Below are 12,642 nucleotides of genomic sequence, written 5' to 3'. Positions count from 1 at the left end.
GTGTTCTATATATGAGAATGTCTTCATGGGTCTTTTATTTTAGATCTTGATTTAATTGCATTTGTTTGGCTAACTATCCTTTCAAGTAGTTTAGATAGTTATCCTGATGATAGATTTATATTAAGGAGCTTAAACTCTCTAAACAAAATGAAATGAATTTATCTGAAATTCTGTTTAGCCTGGATATATGTGGGAAAGTTCAAGTATCCTAGTTGCGTGTTAGCCTTCAGTCCTGAGTTAGCGGTGATCCACTTACAATTTAATGGCAATTCAGTGTGCTAAAAGGAATGGATGTAGTATCATTTAGGGAGCTCCTTTTTTCCCTTCTTTTCTCAAAAGTCCCATAAGGTAATTTTGGGTGGTTGTTAACTTGGAGGGTACTCACATGGGATACTACAATTGGGGGAGATAGGCTATATGTACACAGTTAACAATAGGTCGTGTCTGGTTTTGTGTGTGTTTAATGAGCCCTTTGGGAAGCAGTATCATTAATATCATTAATGACACTTCTCTTCTTTGTTTCTGTGGGATCCAGAGGTGCAGTAGTGATTGCTTCCATACATTTAATTGTATGGTGTCTGAGGCATACAGTTGAAAGTAATCCAGGTTTTTGATGCTACCTAAGCATCTAGAAGCAGCTGAAGATCTGTAAGGATCACAGATTGAGGACCTTATTAATGTATATTGTCCCTCAGTTGCGAGGCAGATACTACAGCCGTCAGTTCACACTTAAATATTTTTTTGGCAACAGCAGCATCACCTCTATATCAGCCCCTATCTTGGACGGACACTGAGAAAGTAAAGCTTTGTTACCTCTAGGTTGGATATGTTCTAATTGGTGTTACCTTGGAGAGTAGATCAGCATGTGGAGATGCTTAGTGGTGTTCAGTGTATGGAGCACTTACCATATGTGCACCACAGACTGAACTGGGTATTGCTTCTCGGTACAAATGAGTTGTTTTAATTTACAAAGCCCTGTATGTTTTAGGTCCTGATTGAACTTAGAAACATCTTTTCTCCTTTTGTTGCATCTCTGCAACAGATCATGTTGGATGCTCTTTACTTGCAATCTGAGGACTCCTATCTGTTGAAAGGCCTTCTTGAGTGAATGAAGCAAATACTCCCTTGTGGGTTCCGTTTAAGTTGACTTTTTTTCCCCCCATCACTTCAGTTGTTTTTAATGTTTTAGGCATAAAAACAGCCTAAAATTGATGGGTACATAGTTCCATTCATCTTTTTCTAAGTAATAGAATACAACTTCTAGAAGTAGAACATGCCTGTCAAAACTCATCTCAAACTAACTTAATTTAAAGTAGCAGTTTCCTGTTAAATTTTATAATTGACACTAACCATTTTTTTCAAGTTGCAGTGAATGGAAACTTTGAAAATACAATGCAGCTTTCCTTTAAGTACTTAGTCAATTGAAGCTTATTTCATTTGTCCTGCTAGCAATTATGCTTTTCACTGTAAGGCTTGTATAATAGTAGTTGAAAAATAAAATTTTGCATATACTTGAAATGCTTACAAATGCTTCTGCTTTAACCTTTGTAGACCATACTGCCTTGCTGTGGAGTATAGAAACAGGAAAGTGCCTTGTCAAATATGTAGGGCATGTTGGATCAGGTAAGAGCATACAAGGTGCTTGGAGTGGGGTTTGGGTGCACATATATATGTATGTATACATATACACATACATACATGTTAATCTTTCTATAATGCCTTTCATTATAAATGTTCCCAACTCTATTAGAAAATTCCATTGTAAAGCTTCCCTAATCTTTGTCTTACAAAAATGTTTTCTGACAATGCTCCTCTTTAAAGCTAACCTGTAAAATACTTCTATCAATGTTGAGAATAAAATACATTATATAGACAAAAACTGTTAAAAGAACACTATTAAGATTGCCAAGTCATGCACTCCAAATGTAGAATATGCTAGAATCAAGATGGCCTGTGCAACCTTTAATTTATAATATGAGTGTTCCACAAGCATGAACTTAGTTTTACAATCCCCCATTGAGATGAGGAGATATTATCTCCATTTTACAGGTCCAACAGAAAATAGCGTACAGTGCTGCACAATGCTGATTCATTACCAAAAAAGGTCTGTCCTGTGCACTGAATGAAAGAGATCGGATGGGGAAAAAAGAAGTCTTTAATTACATAATCACATCTTATCATAATGCACATGCACAAGGCAGACAAATAAAGGTTGCACAGGTGGATTTTCACTGGAATAGCAAACGGCACATCCTTGGCATAACGGCATCCCTGTTCTCAAATTTCAAGTCCTTGCACCAAAGCGGAGAGTGCTAGCTTTTCTCAAAGGAAGTTGACAGTTTTTTTTAATGTGGGCAAAATGTATCTTTTTTTCCTAGCCTTGTTCTTGGAAATTGCAGAATTGTTTTGGCTGAAATTATCTAATAATACTCACTTGGAGGCAGACACCTGGCATGAAAATTTTAGTCTGAACAGTTAGTTTTTCAAAGTTATAAGCAGTCAAAAACAGAGTCATATGATGGGAAGCATCTGGCAAACCTGATAATGGGAGGTGATGCCTGCCCTGCGTAAACTCTTAAATGTATTTGATTCTTTTGAAAACATATAAAAATGAATAATATTGTAATTAAAACATGCTTTGTTACTACGTGGGCTTTTGAATATATCAAGCTGCCAGGGATATGGTAGCTTTTATAAAAATCATGTTGAAAGTTTCAACCACTTCATTTGTTTACAGATGTTCATTTTTGAGTTACTAAGTAATTAAATGTGAAAGTTATAAAGGTTCTAGTCAATTTTATTAAAACAAAAAATTAAAATTTATTTAGTTTATATGCAGAACACTTAAACACGATGAAGGTCCTAAATTATCATGTTAATACAATTCTCATTGACATGTATGACTCTCTTAATTCATACTCTGTGAGCAATTAAAATGGAATACATCAGATGTGAAGTAGAACAGCAATAATCATTGCAATGTGGAATTGATTCTGTGAATTAATAATTATAAACAATTTCAGGGCTAGCTTTGTAAATGTATTACAAAAACCCCAAGAACTCATTTAAAAAATTTCCGTAATATTTTTAAATTACAGGCATTCTAAAAAATTAAACAACTTTTTACTAAATAGAGTAGTTACTCTAAGTGACAGTTTTTTCGTGAAGCATTTCAGAAGGGCAATATACAGATACAAAAAAAATTATTAGAAATGTGTAGTGAACAAATATGTTTGACCCTCAGCTGTTGGAACATAGTCTAAAGGATTTATTGGCATTCTACTTTGGTAGGCCTAATATTGGCCTCTGCTATTGCAAGATTATGTTCTATTTAACATAATGTTTCACCAGCACTTATTAGTAACTTTGTAGGAAGTTGTTTGTTTGAAGTCCTTCAGCAAACAACTAATTCTTTACTGAGGCCAAAGAGGAAGATGAAAAAGCTAGCATGAAATCTAGTGTACATTCCTTGTTCAAACGTAAAAATGAATTTAATACAATAACTCTAGTATAAAGAGTTCTTCATTACCTTACATTATTCAACACTGAGTGTGAAGACTTCTATGGTCCTGCAAATGTATGTGGATCTTAAGATATTTTCACTAAAGTAGAAAAAGGTCCATCTGCCAGTCATAAGGAATCCCGAGGTTACTTGTATTACTTGCTCATGTCATTAAACATTACATATTTCTGCTGTATCCACTAGGTGGCTTATTTAATTGTAGTCACAGTGAGAAACTTTTATCTTTATGTATAAACTAGTCTACTTAGGTTTATGTGGCTAATAATTTTAGAATCATAGAATTGTAGGACTGGAAGAGACCTCGAGAGGTCTAGTCCAATTCCCTGCACTCAAGGCAGGACTAAGTATTCTCTAGATCAGGGGTCGGCAACCTTTTAGAAGTGGTGTGTCGAGTCTTCATTTATTCTCTTTTTAATTTAAGGTTTCGCGTGCCAATAATACATTTTAATGTTTTTTAGAAGGTCTCGCTCTATAAGTCTTTATATTGTATAACTAAACTATTGTCGTGTGTAAACAAGGTTTTCAAAATGTTTAAGAAGCTTCATTTAAAATTAAATTAAAATGCTGATCTTACACCGCCGACCGCTCAGCCCGTTGCCGGCCTGGGGTTCTGTTCACCTAGGCCGGCAGCAGGCTGAGCGGGGCCTGCGGCAGGGACCCCGGCTAGCAGGAGGCTGGCAGCCAGAACCCCAGACCGGCAGGAGGCTGAGCGGGGCCAGCGGCCGGGACCCTAGACCAGCAGTGGGCTGAGTGGCTCAGCCCGCTGCCGCTCAATCCCCTGCCGGTCTGGGGTTCCGTCTGCCGGCTCCTGTCAGCCAGAGTCCCGGCTGCTGGCCCCGCTGGGTCCGCTGCCGGTCAGGGGTCCTGGCCCTGTCCACATAGGGTAGGTACCTACCTTCTCCCTGGTTCTAGCCATTTTGTTCCTCTCTTTGCACTGAGATGAGGGTGGGAGTGTGCTGAGACCAGTGCTGGGGGTGAAGGAGTAGGCTGGGGTGCAGGGTCTGGCCAGGAGCTAGAATGAGGGAGGGGGCTCAGGGTTGGGGCAGGAGGTTTGGGTGTGGAGCGCTTACCTGGTCAGCTCCCATTTGGTGTGAGGGGTGCAGGTAGGAATGTGGGGTGTGTGTGTGCAGGAGCTCCCGTTTGGTGCTTAGGACAGGGGGCTGGGTATGTGTGGGGGGTGCCGAAGTCAGGGCTGGGGCTGTGGGGGGGTGCAGGGGTCAGGGCATGGAGCTGGGGTGTGTGGGGGTGCAGGGGTGAGGGCAGAGGGCTGGGTGTGTGAGAGGAGGGTTCAGAAGTCAGGGCAGAGGGCTGGGGGTGTGTGAGGTGGGTGCAGGGGTCAGGGTTGGGTGGTGTGGAGGTTCAGGGCAGGGGGCTGGGGTGTCTGTGAGGGGATGCAGGAATCAGGGCAGAGGGCTGGGGTGTGGGCTGGGGTCGTGGGGGTGCTCCCAGCCCCCTGCCCCAAGCGGCTCGTGGCAGGGGGCTGGAGGGAATATCCCTGATTCCACCCCCCTCCACAAGGTCCCCAGAGCAGAGTGTGTGCTTCGGTTCCGCTTTTCCCTCTCCCCCTAGGTAGCAAGGGCCATCAGCTGATGGGCCGCGGGGAGGGAGAGAAGGTGGTGCAGGAATCCAGCATGCTGGGAAAAGAGGTGTGGGGGGAGCTTGCTTGCCCTGCAAGGAGAGAGTGGTGGGTGGGGGGCGGAAAAGAGCAGGCCGGGCAGGAATTTTAATGGCGTGCTGCTGTCTGCTGGGGTCTGGCAGACAGCAGCATGCCATTTAAAAACTGGCGTGTGTGCCATAAGTTGCCAACCCCTGATCTAGATAATCCCTGACAGGTGTCTAACTTGTCCTTAAAAATCTCCAGTGACAAAGATTCCACAACCTCCCTAGGCAATTTATTCCACCCTGACAATTAAGAAGTGTTTCCGAATGTCCAATCTAAACTGCTGTTACTGCAATTTAAGCCTGTTGTTCCTTGTCCTATCCTCAGAGGTTAAAGAGAACAATTTTTCTCCCTCCTCCTTGTAACAACCTTTTATGTACTAAAAAACTTTTATGTGCTCCCCTCAGTCTTCTCCAGACTAAACAAACCCTTTCCCTTATAGTTCTCAACATTCAATCATTTTTGTTCCTCTTCTCTGGACTTTCTTGAATTTTTCCACATCTTTCCTGAAATGTCACCCAGAATGGACACAATACTCTTATATGAGGCCTAATCAGCGCAGAGTAGAGCAGAAGAACTACTTCTCATGTCTTGCGTATAACACTTCTGCTAATACATCCCAGAATGTTTTGCCCTTTTTTTTTTGCAAGTGTTACACTGTTGACTCATATTTAGCTTGTGATTCTCTATGCCCCCAAGATCCCTTTCCATAGTATTCCTTCCTAGTCAGTCATTTCCTATTTTGTATGTGTGCAACTGATTGTTACCTCCTAAGTGGAATACTTTGCATTTGTCCTTATTGAATTTCATCCTATTTACTTCAGACCATTTCTCCAGTTTGTCGAGATCATTTTGAATTTTAATCCTATCTTTCAAAGCTCTTGCAACCCATCCAACTTGGTAACATTCACAAACTTTGTAAGCGTACCCTCTATGCCATAATCTAAATCACTGATGATATTGAACAGAACCGGACCCCACTCGATATGCCCTTCCAGCTTTACGCTGAGCCAGTGATAAATACTCTGAGGGAACAGTTTTCCAAACAGTTATGCACCCACCTTATAGTAGTTCCATCTAGGTTGTATTTCCCTAATTTTTATATAAGAAGGTCATGCAAGACCTTATTAAAAATTTTTTGAAAGTCAAGATATACACATCCATCATTTCTCCCCTGTTCACAAGGCTTGTCACCGTTCAAAGAAAGCTGCTCGGTTGGTTTGATATGATTTGTTCTTCACAAATCCATGCTGACTAGTACTTATACCATACTGTCTTATCACAAGCCTTCAGGATAAAATTTGACTGTTCAAATGTTTTTACCATTTAAGCTGACTTCTTTTCTAAAAGATTTTTTCCTGTAACTTTCACCTAAAATTTGGTTTGTTTTACACAGTAAATTCTATAAAGTTCCATCCAACGGAGCAAGTAGCCCTTACAGGTATGTAGAATTTTTGTTTCATGAATTGTGCTAGTCATAAGAAAGTAAAAACAAACCACTCTTTACTGTAACACTGTGTGTTAGCTCTTGCTGAGTAGCAGATATTTTTGATGTTATCCCCATCTTTCCCTCTCCAATTCCCTACTATTTATTAACTCATTCTAATTTAATAAGCTTTTGGTGCAGAGATCATGTCTTTTCTGATTTGGGAAATATCTAGTAGTCCTTAGTATGCAGATGAGAATAATAAATATCTCATTGCCATTTTACATTTTTATTTTCTATTCTAATTTTCTTCAAATAAAGAAAAACCTAATGATAGTTTCTTCATTAATATTAAAAAGTATCGACTTCAAAAGGCAATAATGGAATGATATTCTCTGTATAGTGGCTGATATATGTTATGAGTGTGACAACTTTTTCATTGGCCATAACATCATCAATACAGCATCGTGTTCAAATCTGTAGGATGTGGTTAATCCTATAGTTCATATGATTCAGAGTTAAGGTGCTAGCTTTAGGATTCAAGAGACGGGGATTCAGTTGCCTGTTTTGCTACAGGCTGCCTGTGTGACCTCTGGGACAAGTTACTTAATATCTCTGTGCCTTACTTCCCTATAGGTAAATGGACATAATGGAACTTCCCTGTTAAACAGGGGTGATGAGGAAAAATATGTTCAAGATTGGGAGGCATACAAGGGTTATGGGGACCATATACATACCTATGAAAGTAAATATTTCTTCCCAGACAATCTTTTGTGGTGGATTTTCTCTAGCATTTATAGTTGAATCTGCTCAAGCTTAGAGTTATATAATAGCTAGAGCCCTACCAAAATCACAGGTCCATTTTGGTCAATTTCACGGGCATAGAATTTTAAAAATTGTAAATTTTCAGATTTAAACATCTGAAATCATGAATTTCAGTGGTGTAGCTGTAGCAGTCCAGACCCAAAACGGGGTTCTGTGGGGGGGATTTGCAAGGTTATTGTAGGGGGGTCGCAGTATTGCCATTCTTACTTCTGTGCTGCTGCTGGCGGCGGTGCTGCCTTCAGAGTTGGGCGGCTGGAGAGCTGCGGCTGCTGGCAGGGAGCCCAACTCTGAAGGCAGCGCCGCTGCCAGCAGCAGCGCAGAAATAAAGGTGACATGGTATGGTATTGACACCTTTACTTCTGCGCTGCTGCTAGGGGTGGCACCCCTACAATAGCATTGTGATTCCTCTCCCTAAAACCCCCCCTCATCACCACCCAGTAGCCCCTTTTTGGGGTGGGACCCCCTTCAGGTCTCCCCCATGAAAACCTGTATAGTACAGGGTAAAAGTAGACAAAAGACCAGATTGCATAGGGGAGACAAGATTTCATGGTCTGTGACGTGTTCTTCATGGCCATGAGTTTGGTAGAGGCTTAATAGCAGTAAGGTTGAAATACTGTAGCAATTATAAACCTCATTTTCCTTCCTCCAAAAGCCAAAGCTGAGTTTTCTCTGTTTAATTTGAAGTTGCTCAAACAAGCCACTTTTGAGATATGGGATGCTGAAAAATGGCAAAGTTCTTAACCTCTAGCTGTTTCTACACTGTCCTCTAGTATGAAGTGAATTTATAATGGAAAGAAATAAACCCAGAATGCTGAAGGTAGGAAATTATCAGATAAAGTTTTAACACCAACCTTGAGTGTACCCTTGTTTCTACCAATCCTCCTCCTTCTAGCATCACTGTAGGGCCTCAAATCCTCATGAAAAAACATGCCAAAGAATACTCCTCATTTAGATCTACCAACCACATGTGCTGGAGAGTCCACTATGAGCCAGAAGCCATCTTGCTTCATACTTTCTCATAGGGGCAGTAACAGAGATCAGCTTGTACCCTTTTCTTATTACACAGTTGGGCAGCAGATCCCACAATATCCTGTGTACTTTCATAAGAACTTGAAATCCTCATGGAATGTACCTTGTATAGGCCACGGGTGCGTGAGAGTTACCTTGTTTCTAATTCACATATGCTATCAAGATTTAGTTTTCCTTGTTGCAGCAACTGGTAGGTCTGTAACCTTACAAAATTTGATGCTACATTGAGCTACTTAAGGTAGAAACCTATTTGTTGGTTTGGATTCTTCTTATAATCATACTTAATTTTTGTGTCTGATGATAAAAATCCTTGGATGACAATGGGAAAGAAGATGGGGAGAAAATTCCTTTTTATTTCCTAAAACATTGAGGACACATCAGTTGTTTTACTGATAAATAAAATCCATATTAAAATTTGCTCGTAACATCTTAGTGTTTTGGAACAGAAGACTAATAAAATGTTCATGTATACACTGTTTTCAACAGTATGTTTTCCCGAAAAGAAAGTGAATGTTTTCATTTTAAGAGTAATTAAGTTGGATGACTTCTCCCCTTTTGCGTAATGAATCATGTTCTCAGCAAACTGTCAAGCCTTGGAAACAACCATTTATGCTGAGTCTTACCAAAATTTGTGAGGAAAAAAGTGTTGTTCATGCAGCGTTGTCAAAATGTGAAAACAAAACATTTTCTGTATTGTGTTTATGGAAATATACTTACTCAGTTTATTTCTGTGCAGCATCTGGAGACCAGACGGCTCACATTTGGAGATATATGGTACAGTTGCCCATGCCTCAGCCAACAGCAGACTGCAATGTAAGCAATAAACTTACACAGACTAAAAAATGATCCTAGGTCAACTTCATCCAATTTAGGTGACATAATTACATGTAGAAGTGTAATAGACACTCTTATTTCAAGGGATATTTTCAACTCAAATTTGGGCCAAATGTTACATTTTTGTGAAAAGACAATTACAAAACTCTGTAGTCAATAGATTAATTTCTGTGGTCTTCCTTTCGTGTTTCCAAGACACATATTGCAGCACTGAATCTGAAAGTGCAACTGACTTCATTGATTTTTAATTTCCAAATAAAGAGAATTGCATAATTAAACAGAACAGTGACAAGTAAAATTTTGCATTGTAATCCAAAATATAGTTGTTAATAAAGTTTGTATAAAATGAGATTAAAGTTGAGTGGACCTCTAACCATGTTCAAAAAAAATTGTTGAGGCACATTAGTAGGTTGTTTATGGGTCCATATGTATCAGTCTTAACTAGCATGAATAATGAACTGGTATTCAGGATTTAGCTTTATCTTGTATCCATTCATCAATACTTAGATTGAATTCAGTAGCAGTTCACTAATTTGTACTAATAACAGCGAGACCTATTATGGATTACCAAATTTTCTGAATTAGTCCCTGATCCTGAAAATGCTTAAATATGGGACTATTCACAAATGTAAAATTACTCACATTTAGTGAGTCTTACAGTATCTGGGCTTACATAAGTCGCAAATTCAGCAAAGCACTTATGTATGGGCCTCAAAGAGATTTAAATATATGTTTTAAAGTTAAGCATGTGCTTAAGTTCTTTTCTGAATTGGGGCCTAAGTGAACAAATATAATAAGGATAACGCCTCTATGTATTTCATTATTTTAGTAAGTATAGATCAGTTTCAGTCTACATTTTTTGATTTTAAAACATTATACAGATGTACTGTAGTACATTTTCTAAAAGTAGTGTAATATTAGTTATTATGGTCTCACTTCAGTCTTTTGCTATTAAATCTTTGCCAAGAACTAGGGAGAAACTATCAGTTATCACAGACACCTGCTAACTTAATTTTGCTAATCCACAAAGCTGCTGTGTTCTACGGTACAGATTCTGGTGCAGTGTTTTCTTTGATCTGCCAAACAGACAAAATCTAATGAGGCTGAGCTCCATCAGGGTATTTGTATGTGCTGTACATTTTGGGTATGTCAACACAGCAGAGGAAAACCTGGGGCTGGGCCATGCCAGTTGACTCGGGCTTTTTCTTTGCTGTGTGGGCATTTCCTTTGAGGCTGAAATGTGTCAGTTACCACACAAGAAACCCTAGTTTTTTGTTGCATGTATAACTTAAAGGTATGGTCTTCCATTGTATGAGGTATCTTCACCCACCTTTCTGGTCTATGGTACTAGTGTATCTGGATTTCAGGCCCATTCTGACATCTGTGACCTATGCATAGGGTAAGTTAGATGGTGTACAGGTTAATGTCCAGTCTGTCCTTGGAGGCTAGGGTATGTAGGAATTGTTAGTGTGATAATGGCACAGTAGGATTTCAGATGTGAGAGACTAGTCTGTTTTAACTTTGATTCTCATGCACTTATGCTGTAGTGTTTCGATTACAAACACTGTAAAGGAATGTTTCATTCCAGTGGTGTCTTTGACATGTTTAAAATTTCAGTGGAAACACTTCTAGAGGTGTTTAAAACCTTTTTTTAATAACTGAAATTTGGGACCTAAATTGCTAGTGTTCTGTTGATTTTTGTTAACCACATAACCTTTTATCAATCCCTCTAACTTGTTATCAAACCAAATACTCCTACTTAAAAAAATAAAGCTGTTTAAACTGGATATTTTGCTAGTGGATTTCTGTGCAAAGAATCCTATACCCTAGTTCCATAAATTACGGACAAAACAGAATAGTGAGCTAATATGTGACTTAGTCAAGCAATGAGTGGATATGTAGTTAATACTGTCAGTATTTCTATTGTAACCTTCCATTTTTAGCTGTCTGAATGCCAGCCATTTCAGATAATTTCTCACTGATCTGTCATGGCAAATATAAATTCCCTTTCAAGTTAGCAAGGATATATTTTAGATTTTCAGAGAGAGAGAGCCCGTTTCCCCAGTCAGTTTAGCTAGTGGCAAAGGTTGAGTGGAAATTTTTACCAAACTCAAGGTGAAAATTTTAATGATATATGGTGGTTTACTTGTTTTGACACTTTCCATTATCAAAGATCTATACAAATGCTCCTCCTAGCATCCAAATCTGGTAGGAAAGTAGCGTTTTCATTTTGCAAATGAAAAAATGAAGGGGATGTCTACACTGTGAAGGCTATACTGGAATAGCTACAGTGCCATAGCTATGCTGGTATATAACCCTGTTGAAGAGTTAAAGGGGTAATAGATTCATAGATTCCAAGGCCGGAAGGGACCACTGTGATCATCTACTCTGATGTCCTGTATAACAAAGGCCATAAAACTTCCCCAAAACAGTTCCTAGAGTAGATCTCCAAAACATCCAATCTTGATTTAAAAATGGTCAGTGAAGGAGAATCCACCTGCACCTTTGTAAATTGTTTCAATAGTTCATTACTCTCACTTAAAAGGTATACACATTATTTACATCTAACTGGTATGTGTGCACCATCCATGCATTGATCCCATGTCTTGTGGCTCTCTGTAAAGCATCAGTCTCATGCCTTGTTGCATACTGTGTGCGCGCGCACATTAAATGAATCTCTTGGTGTGTATGTCATGGGTTGACAGTAAACTTGGATGATTTCGCTTATTCCCACCTGTCTTCCCTGCATCGCCAGCCTTTTCTGCATGGGGGACCAAATCCCGATATGATTGGGGTTGAGAACAGGGGAAGTTCCAAAATTCATATTTGACTCACCCAGCATGTGGAGGAGGAGTGGGGTGTAAGGGGAAGAGTGTGTCTGGATCTGGTGTTTGATCTCAGCTCATTATAAGGCTCAGGATTCTGAATCTCTGATTTCCCAGATCTTGGGGGTGTTGGAAACTTGGCAGGAAGATGCTGGGGTGTCTCTATTGGGGGGCTGCCTGGGAATATGCTTTGGCCCTGGATGCTATTGAGTCCTGTTCCGTTATGCAGTGGGATATGTCAGCAAAAGTGAAAGTAAAATGAGAGAGGCTTGGACTTGGTCCCCAGGAAGCTGCTTGGGGTGCTTTGGAGTCAAGGGGATGCAGAGACTCATAGGGAAGGTGGGGAGCGAGGTAACCCCCAAAGCTCAGCCCTCTGGGGAGAAATTTCAGTTGAGGAGGAGGCACCACTATCATGTGCAAGTCAAAGTGGCACTGGGGATGTAGCCACTGGACCTATCAGGAGCGCAGCCAGCCCTGGAGGAAGTGCTTGGCCCTTGCTTTCCTCCTTCAACCACAGACC

At 39.9% G+C, this 12,642-nt stretch overlaps 1 protein-coding gene across 4 annotated transcripts in view; it reads left to right on the top strand.

The window, feature by feature from the left end:
* WDR37 (WD repeat domain 37) overlaps positions 1-12,642 on the top strand; it is a 66,320-nt gene that overhangs the window by 30,413 nt on the left and 23,265 nt on the right. For all 4 annotated transcript variants that reach the window (XM_073334473.1, XM_073334474.1, XM_073334475.2 and 1 more), the window contains 3 exons: positions 1,552-1,623; positions 6,580-6,624; positions 9,200-9,276. In XM_073334473.1, coding sequence (XP_073190574.1) covers positions 1,552-1,623; positions 6,580-6,624; positions 9,200-9,276 — 194 coding nt within the window. The remainder of the gene's footprint in view (positions 1-1,551; positions 1,624-6,579; positions 6,625-9,199; positions 9,277-12,642) is intronic.

This window comes from Lepidochelys kempii, chromosome 2, assembly GCF_965140285.1.
Source record: "Lepidochelys kempii isolate rLepKem1 chromosome 2, rLepKem1.hap1, whole genome shotgun sequence".
In the NCBI taxonomy this organism is placed as follows: Eukaryota; Metazoa; Chordata; order Testudines; family Cheloniidae; genus Lepidochelys; species Lepidochelys kempii.
Note: the sequence above shows the minus strand (reverse complement) of the source record. Positions and strands in the feature narration are given on the sequence as shown.